Below are 22596 nucleotides of genomic sequence, written 5' to 3'. Positions count from 1 at the left end.
GACAGGGAGACGAGCCCGTACAGAAGATCTGAGATGCATGATTCCCAGTCCATCCCTCACACGTGCCAACTCCTCTGTCCTCCACACCAGGGATTCTACCAGGCCGAGGAGCCCTGAAGGGGATTATATGGACAGCAACGGGTCAGGAATATGAGACACAGGCCAGCTACTGCACACTTCTGCTTCACTGCTGGGGTGCCCAGGCAGGCCTGGCATGACTCCACTACCGGGGCAAAGCCGGAAGGCCGATCCTCACTACACAGGAGCTGCTCCCCACCACCACCATCACCACAATAAGCAGCACAGTTCCCCTTGCACAGATTCTAGAGAGGGGGCGGGATGAAGATTAAAAAGCAAAAGCAAAGCGTGCTGCTTATATACCGCCCCATAGTGCTTCAAGCACTCTCTGAGCGGTTTACAAGTTAATTATGCAGGCTACACATGGACCCCCCCCAGCTCCCTGGGTACTCATTTTACCGACCTCAAAAGCGAGCCCATTAAGGGATTTCGCTCGAGGTCTTAATGTTGGCATCGTCTGAGAGAAGATCTGACAGGCACCAGTGATGCACGGGTTGACATTGCGACTGCAGTCCAGTGCCGCATTTACTTGCAGGAAGCTGCAGTGGGAAGACAGAGATGCACACGTGTCAAATGAAACCATTTCTATAGGTAGGAAATGGACTTGGAAAACATTTTTTCCATCTACCGATTATGCGGGAATTGATTTTTTTTAAAGACTTAAGTTACTAATCTTAAAAACTACATTGGATGCAAATTTAAGTCACTTGCTGAGTAGAACCACTTAAGTCAAGAGAGCTGGTCTTCCTAGGCCTATTAGAATAATTGGACCATAAATTAGCCTTTACAAATACACAGCACTACTTAATGGAACTGCTCTGTCTGAGTCTATAGGAAAAAACACATGGCTTGGTGATTTTGGGAGTTGTAGTCCATGACAGAGAGGACAATCCGGAGGTGCATGCCACAGTGCCGTATCTTAGGATATGTCGTTTGGTGAATAATTTCAGTATCTGTTAAGAGACCTCCCGTGCCTTCCCCACACACAAACTATGGAAAAGGATTCTAAGGACCTCTAAAAACCACAAAGCCCAGAATTCCTTGGGATGCAGAGAGGGACCTCCTCTCTGAGACCGCATGAATACCTACAATCTGTCCAGGGACGAGGGGCTACCACAGGCCACAGCTGGCAAATGAGCCAAGCCTGTCTGTTTCGGACTCCAGGCATGTATGACTACTTTCTCTAATCTGGCTGCCCTCCAGACATCCTGGACAACAACTCCCATCTTCCACACTCCCATCACTGGTGGCATCAGGTCAGGGAAGTCTGCTTTTTGGAGCCAATTCAATCATTCAGAGACAGAGAGAGAGAGACAGACAGACAGAGAGAGAAGACAATTTCATTTCTGCCTAAAAGAGAAGCTTTCACTCCACTCCTTTGTGCCAATAACAATTCCAGATTAAGCTCCGAAGCAGGAGATGATGGTTTACTGCCTGAGAAGGACGCGCCAGCAGGTCGCAGGGCCTAAAATTAAATGCCTCCCTGCTAATTTAAGGGCAGAGTTTTATTCAGGAATGAATACCCAGTTTATCTGCTTAGCGTGTGATGTAACCCGCCGGAAGGCAGAGCAACTTAGCAGGGTGAGATCTGTTTACTGCACGCTTCCCAGCTACTCTGCTGCCTCCGATGCTTCCCTGCTTCCTCACAGACCTCCTCAGCACCACCACCACACACAAACCAGTGCTTAAACTAAAGGCGACACGAGGCACCGGGTTCTGAAAATTTGGGAGGGTGCAAAAGCTAGCTTAAGGCGAGGACCTGGTGTGGCGTTTGCAAGACTCGACGCTGATGCGGACGCCCTGCACGGAGGCACCTTTCACAGAACCCGGGAGAGGCCCAGCTCCGGAGGGCCGAGCCCAGCCGTCTAACCCCAGCCCGCCACGAGAATGTCTTGAGGCTCGCTTGGAGGAGGTGGGGTTCAATGCCAAGCATCCCGGGGCCGCCTTCACAGGATCAACCTCTACTTCTTCTACACTGGCAATGGAGGACAGGCAGGGAAAGGGAGAGGGGATACTGCCCGCCCCCTCCACCAGCCTGGGGTCAAAACCTGTGGTCAGAGAAAGCCTGTGTCACAGGGGCGCCTTCCTTGCTAAATAAAGCAGCTCTTGTGCAAAGCTGTCCACCCAGCTTGCTTTACAAAGAAAATTGCCCAGCAATTATAAATCACTATTCACTTCACACATTTCCAAAGCCCTACCCATTTGAGGCCTCAGTCATCTTTAAGTGGCCTCAGACTTAATTCCAATCCAAGGCCGTAGCTCCTGTTCGACACAACGCCAGAGGGAGGGGAAGGGGCAGAAGGGTGTCTGCCTAGGAGGAGCCGAAGCCTGCCCCGTTTCCTTGATTTTGAGAAGTTTCCAAGCAGCCCTTGGCCCACAAGATCCCTCGGGGCAGAGGATGTAACGTTGCAAAAGGACAAACTAGAGAGCTCTCCGAGTTCATTACAGGCTGCACGAGAAGTTCAGCTGGCAAGCCCGCACATCCATACACCCCTCTGGATCAGCTGCAGACATCTGGTTTCCATCAGGAAGCTTTGATTTTTTTTTTCCCCTCCCCTGTGCTCAGCTCTCGGCAGACTGAACTGTGCACGCACCTCCCACCCCCTCAGCCGCTCTGATTACTTGCATGTGATTAGAACACATACTTTAAGCATCACAACATGGGTCCGTCCTCTCCTTTGGCTCCTTCAAAAACTGCTTGAAGAGCAGAAGGCAGCAACTCCGTTCAGGAAAAGCAGAAGCGGAGAACAAGGATGAGAAGGTGGTGGGCAGGGCCCGGAAAAAGTTGCTTTTCTCAGAATTACCCCACGTTCACAGTGACCTGTGGGGAGCCTGGGCAACCAAAACAACAATATTTTCTAATTCAGCTGAGCTTTTAACCGCTTATCTCTGGGAAAACAGCTGGGACCTGGACTTCTCAAGGGATCTCTTTGCACTCCCCTCTTCCAATCTAGGATTCCACAAGCCTTGGCATCTTCTGGATGCCGCCTTGACTAGGGATGTTCGGCAACCCCTCTGGAGGATAGGTGCTGGGTTGGAAAACCTGAAATCAGTCATTTTTATCCTGTGAGGAAGAAATCCCGAGAGACCCTGAGCTCCGAGGAGAGGCAAGGGGAATCATTAAAGTGTTCCCGTTTGACAGGAGTGAGAAAACAGGTTTGAGGGTGGCCTGGAGAAAAATAAAACACCCCAACAGACACACTGTGGCAAGCCTGAGCAGAGATGCAAGCCACTGAGTCATTTTCCTGCTTTGCATTCTGGATAGCACACAATGGAAGCCCATGGCTTGGGTACCTACACAAACACACCCTTTCTCCACAAGGTGACAGCGCGCAGTCCGCACAACCTCTCACCTGCCCTAGGCAGAGAATAACGCTAGCTCACCTTCCACACTGGGCAATCAAGAAGGCCAGGAAAAACGATGCCTACAGAGTTCTTTGCAGGGTTACTCTAACACATATATTTTTAAAAAAACAAAAGCAAGAGTCATTACAGACCAGAGCACCAATTAAAAGAGAAGGAGGAAATTGACAGGATGGGCGTACTGAGCTTAAGGCTGGATGCAGAATACCAAATTGTCCAGCTTTAGAAAGTAAGCTCAGATTTAAGTCTAAATTTTGGTAAAACACAAGCAATTACAGAACCTCCGTTTTAAAAAAAATCACTGAGATGTAGAATTGGAGGAGTTTCCCAAGGGGATCTGATCTAAATCCATACAAATACAGGGACTGGGAAAACACTCTCCTGAGGGTCTCTGAGATCCTGAGAAGGAAAATAAGTTCCTAGTCCTTAGGGATACAAAACTAGGTCTAAAAGAGGATACGTCACCATTGGTCAAATCTTAGGAAGTGGAAGGAGGGCCTGAGTTCCCAAAACACATGCCCCTCCCTTCAAGGAGAAAGGGCAAATTCATGCGGTAAAAGAGACTGAAGAATGTACAGAAAAGGAGAAATTACCTAAACAAGCTGTAGAACGGCAGCTGCCATTGCAACATCACGTGAGTTGCCCACGTGCAGGATTAAGACAAAAAACAGAATAAAACAGAGTACAAAGTGTTCCGACATCAGTATCATCCAAGGCGGCTGAAAGGCAGGGAGGACGTCGCGTTCCCAACACAATCCCTCCCCCAAGCCCACCTCAAAAATCATGGCCCAGGAAAAAGTCACTCAAGGCAGAGAGGAAACTAATCCACTCTGGGGCTCCTCCGGCCTTCTCCAGAAAATCCCGGGGGGGGGGGACGCACAGACCCGAAACACCCCAGACAGAACAAGAGGGTCCACCCATCACTTACTTGCCTCGTTCTTCTCCGGCCCGGCAGCGTTTTCCTGCTCAAACACACACGCGCAAGGCCGGCCGAGTCAGCCATCTCTTGAGTCCGGGACTCAAAGGAATCCTTCCCAACCGTAACGATCCGTTGCACCTTCAGGGAAGAGGAAACGTGAGACACACAGAGCTGGGGTTTGGGGACGGAGTCAGAGTGAAGGTCGGCCTTTCAGATCCACTCACCTGAGCAGCAGTGTCTGGTTTGCGTGCAACACACCCTCTCTCGAGCACTGAAAAAAACCAGAAAGACCTTCGGTTACACAGGCCTCTGGAGAGACACCTCCTGCACCCTCTCGCATTCAGAGCACACTCCATTTGCGAAAGAAGGAGGAAGTGGTTCATACTTTACAATGTTATAATCCTGCCTCATCCCTTTGAGGCAGCTCAGCCGCAGAACACACGCATTGATTAGGCCGGTGGTCACAAGTTCGATGTTTCATGAACATCTTTGTAGGGCCAGGGGAGAATCCTATCAGAACCCCTGGTGAGATGCTGCCAGTCAGTGTCCAGAATCCTGGGCTAATCTCAGGATAAGATCGCTTCTTGTGCTCCTTAATCATAAGGAGCACTCACCGTTCATATATCCAAACCACTCTTCCACAGGTCAAGTTCAAAACACCATCTGCAGCCCCTGTACATCTTGCCATGTACAGGGGCAAGGTGTACAGGGGCTGGAGACATGTCAGCAAAAGCAGCAGCTCATGGTGAGCTAGGAGAGACCCCCCCCCCTGGCATTAGGGCATCAGCTCAACTCCAGCACCTGTTTTTACCTGAATGGAGGGGGACAAGACAAGGCAGGGAAGGCAAGGGCCACGTAAGTTGCCCTCCAGGAACCAACGTGGGCTTAAAACACCCCAAGGAATTGAGGAAGGGAAAGTCCTAGGGTGATCCTTCTGTCTCTTCTCCACCTCCACCCAACTGGGCAAAAGTCGTCTCACCCCAGCTTTATAATTAACACAATGCTTAAAACACATTTGCTTCTTGACAATATAGTTCAGAGGAGCAAAATAGACTCCAGAAATCCCAAAGGAAGGCGCTGGGGGACAGAACAGGAAGTATATTAAAAGCCAGCATTTCCTAAAATTAAAACAAAGCATACAGCATGTGAGAATTGCGGTGCTCAATTGTTGCACAAATATATCCACCAAAAGTAAGCAGCCCGCAAAAAACTTTTTACTAGTCTCACGCCCAGCAGTTCTATCTAGGTTTTAGTGTGTGGTATTTATTTGATTCTTTTAAAATATTTGTATGCTTACTGTTTTTCGCTTTCAAATATTGCCTTTTAATGATGCAAGTCGCCTCGGGTCCTTTTTAAAGGGAAAGTAAATAGATAAATAAATAACATTTTAGGCTAACTGAGAATGAGCAAAACTAAGGGATGTCACTTTCGCCTGCCTGTGGATGTGACACAGGTAACTATTTATGCCAATTTAAACATACATAATTATCTCTTTTTTAAAAAATTAAGGACTAAGGACTCTGTTACTGTCTCTATGCTTGGGACACAAAACAGTTGCAACCTCCCCCCCCCTTCAAACAAACACAGACAGAAAAGAATGAAGAGCACCCCTTTGCCATGCAGGTTGACCTGGTCAGGCCAGTCCTGCAGGCCGCTTCTGGGAGGGAGTGCAGCCGCAACCACCAACCCAGAGGGAAAGAGGGAGCAACGAATGAACGGGGAGCGACAAGCGCATGCTATCTTGGAATGAGACCGCGGCACAAGCTAGAACCACCAAGAGAAAACCCATCCAGTGGGGCAGAAATCTGGGGTGTACCGTGTGTGTACGTGTTTTTTTTGGGGGGGGGGAAGGGAAGTGACAGAGGAAAGAAATGTCAGTCTAGAGAAGAAAATCAGGAGGATGAAATCTGGTGGCACCAGGCGGGAGGAAGAAAGCAGAGGGAGAAGCTGCCATGAGGGAGGACGCTGAGAATGTGCTTTTCCGTTGAGGGGCCTTGAAAGCAGAGAGAAAAAGGAAGGAAAGGTTACCGACGTGTAAACAGAAAAGAATGGAGCGAAGGAAAGATACAGGAAGGCGCCATGAGGAGAGAGATACTGTATATTTCAGGAGGGAAATGAGCAAGTGGGGTTTTTTGGAAGGGGCTCTGGCAACATCGGAGCCCTGCAAAGACAAGGGGCCAGGAGAGAGTGAGGAAAAAAAGAAAATAAATTAAAGGAAGCTGAGGATGGAGAGGGAAGGAAGGGGGATTCCAGGAGTTAATGAAAGAAAAAAAGGGGGGGTGAGACGAGGAACATTAAATGGGGGGAGGCAGGAAAAACTGGGAGCAATGGGGTGGCAGCAGAGGGAGGGAGAGAAAGTTATGAGTCGCTGAGGGAGGAACTCCGAAGGGGATGATTACCCGAAAAGGGGGCTGAAGCAGATCCAGTTGTCAGCAGGGCAGACACAAGAGAGATGATGGTGGGGGGGGGGGCAGAAGGTGCTTATTTTGGGGGGGGGGAGGCTGAAGAAGAGGAGAAGGGGGGAGACTGAGATTCTTGGGGGGGGGGTTTGGGGCTGAGAGACAAAGCCTCACTTAGGGCAAAGGGGGAGGCCAGGGGGTGAATTTGGGGAAACCAGACCAGGAAGGAAGGCTGGGGGAGAGACTTCCATGGGGGGGGGGAGGGAGAAGGGGGCAACTGTGTGTGGTGGGGGGGGGAGAAGAGTTTGCTGGAAGGCGAGAGGCAGGGAACACCTCGAAGAGCCCCATAAGGGATAAAAGGGGGGGGAAGAAAACGGACCGAGAGAGAGCCCCCCCCAAGTGGGGGGAGTGGAAGAGGGTCCTTGCTGCGGGGGGGGGAGGCAGAGAGAAGGGCGATGAAGGGACAACGTCCCTGAGGGGCTCCCGGGGCGAGAAAAGGGGGGGCGGGGGAGCCCCACACTCCCGGGAGCCGCCGGGGCGACGGGGAGGGGGGGCAAATCGAGGGGGGCAGTTGGTGGGGGGAGGGCAAGAGGACCCCAGGGGTGCCCTCGCCAGTGCCTGCCTGCCTGGAGCCCCCCCCCCGTCGCGGCCCCTTACCTTCCGCCGGGGCCCATGAGGGCGAGCGGGGACTCCCTCCGGCCACCGCCGCCGCCACACTCCTCCCTCCCTCCTTCCCTCCCTCCCCGCCTTCCTTCCTTCCTCCCTCGGTCGCTTCCTTCCTCTTCCTCCTCCTCCGGCCGCGGCAGGGCCCCAATGCAGGGCTGTCCGCGGCGGTGCCGGAGGGGCCTTCCCCGCTTCGCGCACCCCGGAACCAATAAATGAGCGGGTGTTTCGACGAGGAAAATGCCTTTTCTTCACAAGAGGACTTTGGGCTTTTTTAAAAAAATTATTATTATTATTTTCTCACCCCCACCGCTCCCCCTTCCCCCCCACCGAGAAGAGGCGAAGGACCCCTTGCGGGGCCCGTGGGCGGCCAACTGGGAGAGGAGACAGCCAGGGGCGTCTAAGCCAGTGCCTGCTCGGAAAAGGCCGGGGTGGTGGAGCGCGCATGCGCCGCCGCCTACGCAGCTCGCGCCCCTGAGTTGGAGGTGCGTGGCCGCGTTAAATTGCAGTTAATCCCGGGGGAGGGGGGGGGCTGGTTTACTCGTGTGTAAGTGTGACCTGCCCAGAAAAAGGGGGGGGGACGCTTTACGCACACCTACATTTGGCATGCTGTCCCGCCTGATCCTGTGCCATGTTTACTCAGAAGTAAAAGTGGTGGTGCCTGCAGCTGGGCCTTCTTGCAAGGAAATTTGCACGGGGGTTTTAAAGAATGGATCTCGATCCTGCGCAAGTGTCTACTCGGGAGTCAGGTGCTCTTTGTCAAAGAGATTCCTCTCCACCTCCATCAAAAGTTTGCATGGGACTAGAGTCTTGTAATGTAACCCGATTCCTCGGGCACGTTTCCTCAGAAGTAAGGCAGGGCGGGGGAAGGGGGAGAAGGTTGGACGCCCCTCCCCCCCAGATGTTGGATTCCAGCTCCCATGAGCCCCGGCCAGCAGAGCGAGCAGTGAAGGATGATGGGAGTTGCAGCACGAACTCATCCATCAGGGGAGCACAACGCCGCAGCCTCTGTCTTGGGTGATCATAATGGGCATTGGACTGGACACGGCCTCACGATGGTCACTGGAGAAAGACTGGCCTCTTAACAGGGAGATAGTGAAGAAATCCGTTGGGTTGGGAGCCTCTTTTCTTTTGAGAGAACCTCCACGAGCAAGCACAGTCTATCATGGAATGCCACCGGTGCTATATAGGGCAAAGCAAGCTACCCATGGAAGCAGCATGTGGGATATTAAGAACCCCTTTTGTCCTCATCCAACTTCAGAGCCCACTTCTGATCTTCAGGGCTAGAAAAGAGGGCGACCCCCCCCAAGGCTGCCCCCTCCCTTGCGTGGCTTTCCAAGAAGTGCTTCCAGGAAAAGGGAGGGAGGGAGAGAGAGAGAGATTATCCTTCATTTGATTAAATTTTTTTTCTGGAAGTGAGACCCAATGGCAGCATGTAAGCATACCCCCTTTTTTTAAGTGCACATAGAAGTACAATGAGTTGTTGGAAGACAAAAGTTGGGCAAGTTAGAATATGTTGTCGGACTGCAAGTCCCATCATTCCCCACCTCTGGCTCATAGTGGCTAGGGCTGGTGGAAGTTCGTAACCCAGCAATTTCTGGAGGGCCTTTTATTAGGTTTGGCAACCTGTAGGAAATTTTTGAAGCCTTCTGCCTTCCCGCATCAGAGTTCCCTAGATACTTGGGGGGGGGGGTTGGTTTAGCTCCCATTCTCCCCACCAGCATGCTAGGAGCGGCAGTAGCTAGAGATCAATTATAAATGCCAGAAAAGTCTTTCTTGCCCTTAATTCCACTTCATTTTATGATTCTTGGTTCTGAGTACCTCATGCAGAATGTCCTAAACTCTTGCCATGTCTCCCTCTTAAGTTTATTCCAAGCATGAGTCAGGGAGTTGGAAGGAAGAGATAGCAGATGTAAACATCAAATAATCTTTAATAAAAATAAATTAGATTTGGACCAAAAAAAAACACACACACACAAAACCCCAAGGACTGGGGTGTGGGGAAACAGAACTTCTAGATACATTCAGCTTTATCATAAAAATTTATATATAACACTATATATATTTCTTTGCTTTTATATAATTTGAGCATTCTGAACCTTCTCTGTAAAACGCCTTTAATATAAATGTTTTCATTTCATTTCTTGTCGCTGTGTTGCAGTTCAAGGTAATGTCACATCCAGCTTCCAGGAGGGCCCCGGTGCTATTAAGAGCAGTGTAGACATTCAACAGGTGCAGCTGAATCCCTCCCGCCCCTCCCAGCGCTGCATTTTTATACATTCTAGAAGGTACAGGAGCCATCACCGGCTGGGGGCTGGCCCGTATCCAGCACCATTTTATCCACCAGCATTCCTACTGTTGGTCATTTGAACTGACCAGGTTTACCAAAAGGTGTGAGGTTACCACCTTAATTCTTGTAGACTTGTTTTTTCCTGGCAGCTTAAGAGGCACAAGAGCAGGGGCCCATACAAGAGTTGGCAACCCTGGGCATTGCACAGAGAAACCCATCTACCAAGCAGAGCAGGAGGTTCGAGGGCAAAGGCCGAGCCAGGATGTCCCTTCCCCAGGGGCTCCGTTCTGGCCGTGGAGGTGATGGGGCAGTTGGGTGCGTGGAGGGAAAGACGGCTTCGTGACCTCAGGGGTGCACCCAGAAATCGTTCGCTTCGGGCGAAGTTTGGTCAGAAAGCCGAGCCGCAGTACAGCGTAGACTCACAAAAGGGGTGGGGCCAAAAATACTAACATCTTTTAGCTTACAGCTCATCCCAGCAGGAGTGAAACCTTTGGAAAAGCACAGCAGCCTTGAAGGATCTCTGGGGTTGGAGCCCCAGTCAGCATGATGCAGCAGCTGGAGGTGAAGGCTGAATGCCGAAGCCTCTTTGGGGTTTCAGATGATCCGCCCGGGGCAGCCTGGTTCTCGGTGGGCCTCGTTTGCAGACAGGCCTTCTCAGCCAGAGTCACGAAGGGGTGGGCTTGTGTGTGGTCCCCGCTGTTCCATGTCACCGAGGAAGGGACCCGAGTCTGAAGGAGTGGGCGCTGGGCAGGAGGGAGTCCTTAGTTCCTCCAAGGAGGGTGGGCTGTCCCCCCCAGGAAGATCGGAACCAGTACAGGATATTTCATCCTGAAAAGGTTCAGTCCTGGAAAACAACTTCTGAGTCTCGAGTTCAAAACACTTTTCATCTTCCTCGGCAGGGATCTTCCATTCCCCCACTTCTGTGAAGTGGTGATGGTAGTCGGGGTGGGGGTCTCAGGTGATCAGAGGGGGCGACCATCCAGAACCCCACTTAAATTTGTCCCCAGGTTTCAAGTAAGGGTAGACGTCTGGGACCCGTCTTGTCCGCCGGTGCTATCGGCTCGGTCCAGCGTGGCGCCTCTGCAGGGCGTGCGTACAGGAGGCGCAGCAGAGAGCCTTGTAATACGAGTAGGCGCAGAGGCGAGCCTGCACGATCACTGGGCAGTTGGGATATTTATCCTGGCAGTTTTCGTCTGTCAGGGAAGGAGGAAGGAAGGAAGGAAGAGAGGTGACCAGGCAGCCGGAAAAGGAGACGCTCAGGCTGGGGGACTAGGATAGCTCTTTGGTCAAACTGTGACTCGCAGAATCCTCCCTCCGGCAGGGTGCTGGCTGGGGATTCTGGGACTTGTAGTTCAAAACAGAACCTTCCCAAAACTCGGAATATATCAATAATGCACTACTTCAGGTAATATTTGGATGGTCTTTCTTTTGATCTGCTAATATATTATGGATGGACTTCTTGAAAACACATTCCATGTGGTTTTTGGGTATATGTAATGAGAACAGCTTCTTTCAAAACATCTTTTTTTAAAAAAGAAGAAGATCATGGACATATTTTTGGCAATTTTAAAGATTCCCCTCCAGTGCCAAAATAATAGTTAAAAATACTTTAGAAAACTGCTCCAGGAACAAGAAACTAACCCATTCTCTGTAAAGTAACAAGGAATAGTAAGACATGGGCGGGATGGGGACGCAAACAAGCAGGTACTAAAGTGAATCTGTTAGTGTTTAGATGGTCTTCATGCTCTGGCAGTAACACTCCAGCGTGAGGTGCAACACAAAGATTTAGAAGTAATAAGTAATTGGAAAGCCACTAGGTTGTGTGTGAATCCTGTTAAGGTTTTAGTCAGAACTTTTAGAGAGCAAGACACAGTGCTAAAACCTTGTAGACCAGGGGTCGCCAACCCCTGGTCCGTGGCCTGGTGCCGGTCCGTGGGCTTGCCAGAACTGGGCCACGGATACAGATCTCTGCAAAAACCCCCCCCCCACGCGTGGTGGGCGTGTTATGTCTGCGGTAGGCGTGCCACGCTTGCACGGTGGGTGGGCAGTCCCTGCAAGGGCAACACGCCCACCACGTGAGTGCGGGGGGTGCCCCCACCACCCAGCGCATGGAACTCGCTCCCCCCAGCTGGTCCGCAGCCCCCAAAAGGTTGGGGACCCCTGTTGTAGACCACAAGCTGAATATGAGATAATGGTGTGATGGAGCTGCAAAAAAAGGGCCAGTGCTATTTTAGGGTGAAAAAACGGAAGTACTAAAGTCTCCGAATCTCATGAAGTCCAAGTTCCCCCTCTCTTTGGCACTGGTTAGGCCTCATCGGGAGTCCTGTGTCCAGTTTTGGAAACCACACTTTAAGAAAGACAATCTGTTAGTCAGTGGGGGGGGGGGAGGAAGCCTAGCCAGGAACTGGGCCCCCGCCATGGAGGAGCGCGGAGGTTGGGGACTGGCTCCTCCTCTCCCTTGAACTAGGCCATTTTTGTGGCTCCCCCCCCCCCGAGAATCCCCTCCCTGGGCGCCTGACCTGCGGCTGTGCCTACGGAACGTTCTGGGACCCAGTTTCCCAATAAAAATTCTTCCAGGCTCCAACCTTCCCACCCCCCCACCCCCCACCCCCGGCTGCCACCGCCCTGGCCTAAGGAGAGCGCTCAGCACACACCACAAACCACACCGCACACCAGACCACACACCCCACGCTTCGTCGTTGGCCTACCTCCCGAGTCCCAGCTTAAGGGTCCCGGCTTGGAGTGGACACAGGCTCCGGGGAGGGTTTCTTACCGAGCTCCGGGAGGCAGGGCTGGGTATTGCAGGGTCGCTTCTGGGCCGGCTTGAGGTCCGGCGGGCAGAGGTGGGTCAGGGTCCTGTTTGGGGTCAGGCACTGGACTTCCCGCACCTGGACGCCCCCCACGCAGGAGCGGGAGCACTGCAAGGGCCAGACCGGGGGGGGGGGGGAGGAAAGAAGGGTCATCGCAGAGACATCGGAAGGGGGGCCCCCTCCCCTGCCTGGTCCCCGGCTTCTCCCGTTTCATCCTGCTCCACTTTGTTCCCTCTGCCTGCCTTCTTCAATATAACACCCTCCAAGTGGCTAGGATCCTCTGTGGGGCCCGTGTATCCTCAGGGCATCAGGCACATTCTCCCCCCCCCCACCAGGCTGAAAAACACTGAACCCGATTTTAATAGCAAAAATACAACACATAGTGTGGTTTCTGGCCCCCTCTAGTGGCCAGTTCCGGTAACTTCGCCATTAGAAATCTATACAGTATTTTGGAGGATTTTTCTTTTAATATTTTCAGACCACGGATAAGTACAGCAGCAGGGGATGATCCTGCAGATAAGAGGGTCCTACTGTATTTGCTATTTTTTGAATTCCATTCATCTCCTTCCTTCACTGAGCAGAAAGCTGCCACTCAAGACTGGGGAGGCACCCAGTGTCCCAAAACTCCAACCCAGTTAATGAGGGGGTTTTCCGGACCCCCGTCCAGAAAGCCTTTGGCCCGTTGGCTGGCACCCACTCACCGCACTCCAGGCCGTGGAAAACCAGCGGGCTTTGCAAGAAGTGCCAGCGCAAGGCTGGAGGGAGGGCGGCTTCTCAAGGTGGGCGCACTCCGAGGCCTCCGTCACATTGAACTCTGTGCCCAGCTTGCTCACGCAAATGACGTCGCGCCGCTGGGTGCCGGTGCCACAGTCGGAGGAGCACTGTCACAGCAAAGGTTGCGGGGTGGGGGGGGAGAGTGGTCACCACAAGGGGGAAAAGGCAGAGTTTGGGGGAAATGAGTTTTATATGGAAAGCAGGAAGGTGGGCCGCAAGCAGAGTTTGGTTCTGCCTGGACTGCATCGCCCAACGAAGTCACATGACACAAGAGGAAGGTTGTTGTGCCTGCCCTGAGTTACTTCGCTTGGGGAAACAAGGATAGACACTCAGGCCTCTAAAAGAATGCAAAAAGCAGGAGAGGGCTTCCGTTGCCAGTGCAACAAGTTAACGTTCCTAATTGCTTTTCAACATTCTTTTTTAAGGGCGTTATTTGCAAAAGAACACCAATTTTTTTTAAAAGACCTGTTATCCTCTTTTCTTACTCACTCCCAAGTGGTCGCTTTTCAGTCGGAGGAAGGGCCGAGGTCTCCAGGAGGACAGAACGGGGCCCAGGCCCTCCCGCCCACACCCTGGCTCACCGTACTCCAGGGCCCGCTGTACCAACGGGCCACACGCCGGCAGGGACCCCCGCTGCAGGCCCTCATTTCAGCCGGTTTGGCGCCGGCACAGTTCTCCTCGGCCTCCCCGTCGGCGTCACTGGACAGGCAAACCACGGAACGGCGCTGGATCCCAGTCCCGCACTCGGCCGAGCACTGGAAGCAGAAGAGGGGGAAAGGTGGGAACGGGGGTCGGCGGTCGTGTGTGAGACAAACTCCCCAAGTCCCACCGCTCTTTGGCAGTCCAGAGCGCCCTGTTAATATCTGCCTTGGCGGGCTCTCTCACACAGACATGCGTTCGAATTCTCCTGTATTCCTGTTCTCTCTTGTCGAGTTCTACCAGACCTTGACGGGCGTCTCCTGACAAGAGGTGAAGGAACGGCCAGCTTTCCTGAGACTTCCTCTGCACGAGCGGATGAAACGTCCGTCTCTGTGCTCTCTCTCTCTCTCTCCACTCACCTCAGGTGGGCGCTTCCATGGGGGGTGGGGGCAGGGCTGAGGGAGGGACCGGTCCAAGGCTGACCGCAGCCGGCCGCCCAAGGGCTCTGAGCTTCCGAGTCCGTTTCTGGCCCTCTGAAGAGGGGCTCAGGCAGTCCTTGGTGGGCCTGCTTGCTTCGGAGGCCTCGCTCGTGAAGGGCTTCAGGCGGGAGAGAAAGGGGGGGCAGAAAAGCGGCGCAAGGCGGGAGGGGGAAGGACATACCGTGTTACTCCAGTCGCTGTAGAACCACGTCCGGACGCAGGGCCCCACATCACAGGCCTCGCTGGTTTCAGGACGGTTGTTGCTGGGACAGTCGCTGTCTCTCAGCAGGGCCCCCTCGTTGCTGACACAGCGGACGTGGCGCGTTCGGTGGCCTGTTCCACAGAGAACAGAACACTAGGAAGCGAGGAGAGAGAGAGAAGGCGAAGGAAGGAGGGTGAACACGGGGGAGGGAGGGCGACGCCTCTGCCGTGGTTCTCCCCCGCGGGCCGTGGCGAGTGGCTCAGAATCGGACGCCCCCACCTGACCGCCCCTCCAGAGCCCCCCTGTCCTGCCGCCCGCCCCCACTTTTCCAGCCACCCCCCTCTTCCTCCTCCTCCTCCTACCGAGCTCCAGTTGGCGTGGATCTCCCAGTGGCTGCACACTTGCACCTGGCAGGCCTGGGTGGCGTTGGGCTTCTCCAGGTGGCCGCAGCGCTGCGGGTGGACCACGGTGCTGCGGTTGGCGTAGATCTGCCGGCAGAGGACCTGGCGGTGCTGAGTGCCCAGGCCGCAGGATTTGCTGCATGCTGACCAGTCACCTGCGTCCCAGCTGGGGGAGGGGGTGTCAAAAGGGGCAAGAGGTTAAGAGCAGGGAAGCCTCTGCGGCTGGCTGCCAATGGATCAATCGATCGATTAATTGATCCCTTTATTAGGGGACACAGGACAGAAGAATAACAATCGCTGCCCCTGAAGAAACAAGCATCCTCTGGGGGCAGTGAAGAAGAGCAAAAACTAGACCTTTGTAGTGGAGGCTTCCAAGCTGTGGAACTCCCTGCCACTGGAGGCTAGGCTGCCCCACTGTCCTTCGGCTGGCAGGCAAAGCCTTTCCTTCGGGTGGGTTTTCGGGCCGCTGCCTGCCTGCTTGCTGTGCGCCTGACTGGCCCAGGACATTTGTGACTGCTTTTGATTCAGGCACGTTTGGGCCATCACAATGTTTTTATATTTTTTTATTTTTCCCTCTCTTTTTAACCTTCCTGTCTTAGAAATAAGACCTGCCATCTACCGGAATAGCGCTTGCGTGTCCGAAAGATGGAACCCTGGAGATGGGGGATTTCTGTCCGACTGGGCCTGCCGCCCGGGGGGATTCTGGGTGGGGTTGCCCGAGAGGTAACTCAGGCTCTTCCCGGACCACCCCACGGGCCCCTGACTCGCCACCAGCCTCCTTTGGGCTTCTTGCGCAGCTTTTGGCTTTTGCTCTTTTGCACCCCTTCTTCGAAGCACCCGTGAGCAGAGAGCAAGAGAGAGAGAGAGTCAACAGCAAAACACGTGAAAACATTTCTGGGTTGCTTGTTAAAAAACCTCAAGGTTTTGAAAGCTATGAAGAAATTGCACAGGGTCAAAAAAACGCTTCCACTCGGAGAGAGAGTGGCTTTATCTTCTGGCTACTTTCGCAACGGCTTCTGGTCCGTTGTGAAACGATGAGATGAGTAAGAGCTCCGGCCTTCCTGTGGGCGCGGGGCATGAATCACGGGGACGTAATTGACCGAAAAGAGGAGGGGGGGACAAAATCCTCAGGGTCTCGAGGGGTGTCGGGAGCCCTCCTGGCCTGCAGAGGGCAGCGGATGGGAAAACTCGCGAGACGGGGTAAAAACCAAGAACACTCACTAGGCCGGGCAGGGCTCTGTGTTGCAGACCTCTTCCTGCACGATGGGCTTCGGAATCAGGTGGCAGTGTTCCTCTCCCACCTCTTCTTGGGAAGCCCAGGAGATGCAACGGTAGACTGACTGCCAGAATCCTAAAGGGAGAGACGCCCGGGGTCAGCGACTGAGGGCTGTGAACCGAAACATCCAGCATCCTTGGTTTTGAAAAAAGTTATTATGGGCGGTGCTTTCAGGCGCTTCGCATGTATAATTAGATGACACGTGTGATCTTTACAACGACCCTACAGGGCAGGCCAGGATTAGGATTCCCCCACAGGGCACATCAGGTCCTAGAGGTTACAAGTGAAGGCTTAGAAAAAGTGGCTGGCCTGTTTGTGTTGACCTTTGACCCAGGCCTTTCCTGACCGGCCGCTCTGTCTCTGGGGGCAAGGCAAACTGGCAGAGCCAGACAACTAAACTTCCATGTTTAGGAGCAGTCAACCAGCAGCTGAAGGAAACCGAGGGAAGAGACCACCAAGAAGCTTCTCTGCCCGTCAAGGGCTTACCTTTCCCGCAAGTGGCCGAGCAGGCCGTGTTGCCGATCCGCCTCCAGTAGTAGTCGTGCGAGCCCTCGGAGTGGTGCGGAAGGGGAGGCAGCAAGGGTGGGACCCGGACGTGGCGCTGCAGCGTCCCGGGGCTCCTTCCCGAGTGGCCGCCCGAGGCCGGAGGAGGTGGGGCCACGGCACGAGTCCTCCCCGACTGGCCGGAGGAGTCTGGGGGACCCGCCGGGATTCGGTGACGCGCCTCGGCTGACGCCGGGCGCACAATGTGGCTCAGAGGGGACTCTGCGGGACTGCCGGGGGAAACCAGAGTCAAGGCACCTGGTATGTGGAGGGAGGTGGAGAGGAGAAACACCGTTCAGCAAGAGGGGAGGGGCCGCCGGGATGGCAGACCCTCGCCCCCCCACCCACCCGCCCCAGCCCTCCCGCCTGTTCTGCTGAGGACCCATCCGGACCTGTGGCCTTTCTCCAGCAGCACATCAAGAATGGATGTGACACACCGGGAAGGAAGGAAGCCCCCCCCCACAGGCCTTGCCAGTCTCGCCCCCCCCCCCCAAGAGCACCTGGTAGGTTTCCCTCCAAGGGAAGCCCCCCAGGGACCTCCGCCAGGGCCAGAGAGGAAGGGGCCGGTTTGCTCACCGAATTCTGGGCGAGAAGGAGGTTGCTCACGATGGGAGTCCTCTGGCTGGGCAGAAGAGAGGAAGAACTGGTAGGAGACCCCGGGGTTGTCTTGCTGGAAGATCATCTGCGAGAGGATTATGTAGAGGGCGTTTAGGAAGGGGTGGGGGCACAGGAGCATGGGGGCCAAATCCATAAATGGGATTCACAATGATCCAATAGGATGGCCTCATAATCCAGGGCTCTCCTTGTCTGGCCTCAGAATCTGCTACTCCAAGATAGACATTTCCTGAGCCTGGATGTTCTACCAACCATCCCAGACAATACACACTATAGTCCCCTTTTCCTCCTCTTAAGTCTACTTAAAACCTGTTTCATCCAGTGGCTACCTGCCACACTTTGGTTTGCCCCTTATTTTTCCCCCCGAAACTGTAAATGACACAGAGTTTGTTGAAATGAGACATAATGTGCATATCTAGGTTTCTTAGAGACCTCAAACGCAAGGAGAATTCCCAAAACATTCCCTCTTAGGGCCAGAAAGTACAGTACTCTCCAGACGGGGTTTTTTAAGGTTTTGGAAAGCATGGCCCATGTGTATCCTTAAGGACTAGAAACTGAGCTTTGTCATCCCTAAGGCAGGGGAAGCCCCCCCCGCCCCCTCCCCTTGCTGCATACTCACATACACATCTATAGGTTCCACGGTGGGTCCGTCCGCCATCAGCGATTCCCCTTCCTGCCTGTCGTTCCCCGGGCGGCTATAGACAAAAACCGTCCCGGCCGCCTCGTAGCGCCCGGGTGGGTTCACCGCCCAGTTTCCGTTGATGATGGATTTGCCGTTGTGGCTACGAAGAGCTGGGAGTAGACAGGAAAAATTAAAATGTTTTGGACGCTAGTGTCAACCGACTGCTTTTTTTAAAAAAAGGAACTTTCCCAGCGGCTGGCTGGTACTGACCCAGGTAGTTTGGGCTTCGGGTCATCTCCCTGATGTGGATCCGAGTGGCCCCCGCCGGGATCTCCAAGATGCGGTGATACCCGATGGGGACGTCCGTCTCGCTGAAGTTGCCAACCACCAGCTTGCAAGTGGTGTGGTCCCCTCCGCAGACGCCGCAACTGTCCAGGGTTCGATTTGAACCCAGGATCCCGTCACAGCCAGGAGTCTGGGGAAGAGACAGAGGCCAGAAAGGAGGGAGGGAGAGAGAGAGAGAGAGAGAGAGAGAAATGACACTTTCCAGGGCCACCAGGGGGCACCCTTCTCCTATAAAACAAGCTTTGTTTTATTCAGACTCACTTTTTCTGTTAAAAGAAATGTGGCTTGGAGGTGGAGGAATGATTTGTATTGTGGGAGGGGGGCCCAGGCTCTCCACTCCCCCCTGAAATCTTCTCCAGCTCCCCGAAAGAGCTGCCCCTGCTGCCGTCACCCCACCCCCCCCGACCCTTCCAGTGCACGGGTAAGCCACTGAACTCACAAGGCACTGCCCGGCCACGCAGATATCCTGGGAGGAGGCCTCGCACGGGATGCCGTCTCGCACTTTTTCCGTGTGGCGCACGTAGAATCGGTGGCCGATGGGACGGCAGTTCAGCTCACAGCGCTGGGAGCCTTGCACTGCAAGATGAAAACAAGATGAAATGGTCAAAGCTCAGGAAGCTCATAAATAGGCCTAGTTACCTTTGGCGAATAAACATCCTTGTACAGGTGACAACGGAAATACTGGCAAAGGGCTTTAAAGACTTTCCCTCCCCTCCCTTGCTCTCCTTATTGCCCATCTCAGTCCCCTTCTCTTTCCCCTTTCCTTTCATACCATGGACAACTCAGTCACCTGCGGAACTGCCCGACACAAGACACACAAGAGACTTTTTTTTGTTCCTTTTCAAGTTATCATTGATTCCGGAAAATGCAGTCCGCAGCTACCAGGTTTTATGTCTGCCATCAAAATGTATTTTCAGAATATTTATTCCAGGACATCCTTTAGGATCCATTGAAGGGGTTCCAGGAGACAAAAGTGGCTGGAACAAAAGACGGATGGATGCACGGAAAGGCTGGCTGGGAAAGTCAAGAAGGATGATCGAACTGGGTGCAGAAATAGTGGGCATTAAAGGCTTCCACATTAAGGACGAGAACCTTGAGAACAAGATGCCGCCATAAGAGGGAGCCCAGGGGTGTGTGTGTGTAAATTGGAATATATCTATTCAACCGCCTTTCTGACTGACTTAATTATCCCGTGCTTCCCCCTATGAAAGGAATATCTCAAAAGGCAAGTAAATGAACTTTGATGATAACGATTAGAACCTTGGAGGTGAGATGAGATAATGAAAGGCTCTGGGATTTTCTAGGCCCTGAACCGAGAGGAGCAGCATCCTGGAGCTGATGCAGAGTTTCACCAACGGGAACCCCATCTCCAGGTATTTCTCCCCCCCCCCGAAAAAAGGAAGGATTAAAGGCTGAGGCTTCCTTCCTACCCCTCCCTCCCGAAACGCACCCCCTGGGACGTGAAGGGCCTTTTTGCAGCCCAGCGAGCTTTCCACATTTCCCAGCGTTTATTTTCAAAAGAGCTGAAGGGAAGCGAGGGCCCAATTGAGCTCCTTCTCGGCCTTTCCCGCTGGCACCTCGTGCGGCTGAGCCACTGACCCCCGGCTTGGCGAGCCCCGTGCCAAACGAAGGTGGAGGGGGGGGCGCGGGACAAAGGAGCTTTTTGTGCTGGGTCTTTCCCCCACCCCACGCGCCAGACCCTGCTGGGCTTAGAAACATAAATATTGGCTCAAAGATAGGGACAAGGAAGGCCGGCCAGCCGAAGGAAGGGGCGCCCGCCGCCCTGTCTGGGGAACCTGGCCCCCTCCTCCTGTTTATTTAAGAATATTTTGGTACCGGAGGGGCGGAGGAGGGTTTGTTTATCAAGGAAGTGCTTCCAAAATAACAAGAATACACCACCAAGCGTTCAAATTGGGCTTGGAAAGCAAGATACTGTACGTGTGTAACTGGAATAATCTTCCAAGAGAACAGCTGGAAGGTTTTGCTGCAGGAGGTGGTGGCCACTGAATGCACTCTGCCCATGTTCAGAAACCCTGTCGCGGTTTTACTTTTTCTCTCCGTCTCTCACACATGCAAAGGCAGGGGAAGAGGGTGCAAAGGGGAGCTAGCCAGGCCCAAATTTAAAATGTAAGCACGGTGGGTGGATAGGGAGATGGAAGGGGGGGGGGTCTGGCCCTCCTCCTCCAGGCCCTGATCCAGCTGCTCCTAAGGAAAGGGGTGGGATCTGTACTTCAAAAAAGCGTCCCTTTGAAGCAAAAGGGAAGAGAAGTTGGCTCTTAAGAGACGTTCTGGTTTAGCCTCCTCTGCAGACTTTCTCAAGCCAGGAGGGGTAACTGTGGAAGGGCCTTAAAACCCCTGGATTCTCTGAGCCCGACCCAAGGGGAGGCAAACAGGACAGAAAGACCAAGGGTGGGGCAGCTCTTTTCCCCCCCTCCCCTCTCCCAAGACAATTCCTGCACCCGACAGGCAGAACTCCCACCGGCACAGCTTTCTCCGATACTGTATGGGCACAAAGCCATGGGAGAAGGCTGCACCAGTTGAACTTCCACCACATAAACATCATTTGGCAAGGCTCCAGCCAGATCAGATCAGAGGAGAGAGAGTGAGAAAAAAAAGAGAGAGAGAGAGAGAGAGAGAGAGAGACAGACAGACAGACAGACAGACAGACAGACACACACACTTCCAGAACTAGGATGTAAGTAACAAGTGGCAATTGGCCTCCAGCAAGTTACTCTTCGTTCTTGGTTAAAGAGTTTAACTGTTGTGATATTTTTTATGTTTTAGTATGTTGAATACACTTTTATATTTGTAGCTATGTTTTATCGTCTTTGTTGTATTGTAAACTGCCCAGAGTGGCCTCTGGCTAGGCCAGCGGTATATAATTAAAACAGAATAAACAAGCAAAATGCAGCAGAATCTCATTTCTGAAATAAAGGAAGCAGTGTAAGGAGTGTCCTTTGGTGCACTCTCAGATTCCTTCTGATCTTTGTGTCAGAGAAAGTAGCAGAAAGTAACAAAAAAGGGCAAAACTCTAATGTAATAACACTGACAAGTTAGTTCTGAAACACAACCACCACCACCCGGCAAGGGAAACAAAATGTTTATCAAAACCAACATTGTTTCGCATTCTTTTGTACAAATGGAGCCCGGGAACAATGTAAGGAGTGGAGAAAGTGGGTACCTCCTTTTGGAACATCCAGTGGCAGTGAGTTCCAAGGACTGGCTGCAAGAATTGGGCTACGGGGTAGGCGTGGGTGGGTGGGTGGGGCTTCTCTCAGACGTCTCCTTCAAGACATGAGGATGGGGAACAAGGGAGCATGAAGTGGCTCAGGGCATCTCTTAAGGGGGCCTCGAGCCGATTTCAAGGAGCTGGGATCCCAGCGGTGCCCGACACCCCACCCCAGTTGCCCAAGTGCCCGCCTGGTATTGTCCGGCTCTGGCTCTCATCCTGAGCTGCCACATCCTTGCACTGACCTCTCTCTCTCTCTCTCTCTCCAAAGCGGCTTATGTAAGCAATGGTGACAAGCCCCCCCACCCCCCTCCCACTGTTAAAAACAGTTCATTAAAATACCACCGTGTGGGAGGGGGCACCTCCTCCCCCCACCCTGCCTCCCCCTCTTCCTTATTTCTCGAGACAGCCAGAGGGCTCAGCTGCTGCTTGCGAGGTGGGGAGAGAGCGAGAGAGCCAGAGCGTAAGCCCCCGGATCGTATTTCTGGATGGCCAGAAGGTTTGGCCGCCTGCCCGAGCCACGGAAGAGCCAAGATCTGCAGAGGCGGAGGAGCACAAAGAGAAGCCGAGGTTGGCCACGCTTGAAGAAGAGCGGAGGCCTTCGAGAAAGCTAATCACAAAACCCAGGCCGCCTCCAGCCAGGTTGTCACAGACACATCGCGGACCGACAAAGCAGCAGCCAAGATTCTAGTTCTCAAGGCTGCGAAGATAATATATGAAAAGTGCAGCTGTAGCAAGAGTTTCGGAAGAAAACAGGGAGGGTGGGGCTGCTCAAGCGAATAAAGTGGGGCCAGACCTTGGACAAGTTTGGGACTTCGCCTCCTCTAACCGCTAGCCTTGCCGGTCCCTTTTTCTCTTTTTGGTCAAAAAAAGCATCGCGTCAATGCTCTGGGTGGGATACTCATGACCAGCCTCCAAACTCCCCTGTCATAAAAACCTTTTACTGGCG

General features: G+C 53.4%; 2 protein-coding genes across 16 annotated transcripts in view; both read right to left on the bottom strand.

Moving 5' to 3' along the window:
* The window catches only part of PI4KB (phosphatidylinositol 4-kinase beta), a 30855-nt gene extending 23124 nt beyond the window's left edge, over positions 1–7731 (bottom strand). The window contains exons 1-4 of one of the 5 annotated variants that reach the window (XM_072984022.2): positions 7417–7731; positions 5658–5708; positions 4585–4631; positions 4370–4498 (exon numbers count right to left, since the gene is read on the bottom strand). The gene's annotated coding sequence lies outside the window, so the exon portion shown is untranslated. Of the gene's footprint in view, positions 1–481; positions 618–4369; positions 4499–4584; positions 4632–5657; positions 5709–7416 lie in introns of all 5 variants that reach the window. The other 4 variants (XM_072984023.2, XM_072984021.2, XM_078382187.1 and 1 more) reach the window with 4 other exon arrangements.
* A 1604-nt stretch (positions 7732–9335) lies between these two features.
* Positions 9336–22596, bottom strand: part of ADAMTSL4 (ADAMTS like 4) — a 46096-nt gene continuing 32835 nt past the window's right edge. For 9 of the 11 annotated variants that reach the window (XM_072984013.2, XM_072984017.2, XM_072984016.2 and 6 more), the window contains 12 exons: positions 18858–18994; positions 18344–18548; positions 18071–18243; positions 17413–17518; positions 16780–17094; positions 16239–16368; positions 14979–15183; positions 14596–14769; positions 13878–14051; positions 13224–13403; positions 12486–12630; positions 9336–10905 (listed from right to left, as the gene is read on the bottom strand). In XM_072984013.2, coding sequence (XP_072840114.2) covers positions 10766–10905; positions 12486–12630; positions 13224–13403; positions 13878–14051; positions 14596–14769; positions 14979–15183; positions 16239–16368; positions 16780–17094; positions 17413–17518; positions 18071–18243; positions 18344–18548; positions 18858–18994 — 2084 coding nt within the window. In that variant the 3' untranslated portion in view covers positions 9336–10765. Of the gene's footprint in view, positions 10906–12420; positions 12631–13223; positions 13404–13877; positions 14052–14595; positions 14770–14978; positions 15184–16238; positions 16369–16779; positions 17095–17412; positions 17519–18070; positions 18244–18343; positions 18549–18857; positions 18995–22596 lie in introns of those variants that run through there. The other 2 variants (XM_072984020.2, XR_012082062.2) reach the window with 2 other exon arrangements.

Source organism: Pogona vitticeps, chromosome 15 (assembly GCF_051106095.1).
Source record: "Pogona vitticeps strain Pit_001003342236 chromosome 15, PviZW2.1, whole genome shotgun sequence".
NCBI classification, from domain to species: domain Eukaryota; kingdom Metazoa; phylum Chordata; class Lepidosauria; order Squamata; family Agamidae; genus Pogona; species Pogona vitticeps.
The sequence above is the reverse complement of the archived record's forward strand: the minus strand, read 5'-3'. Positions and strand labels throughout refer to the sequence as shown.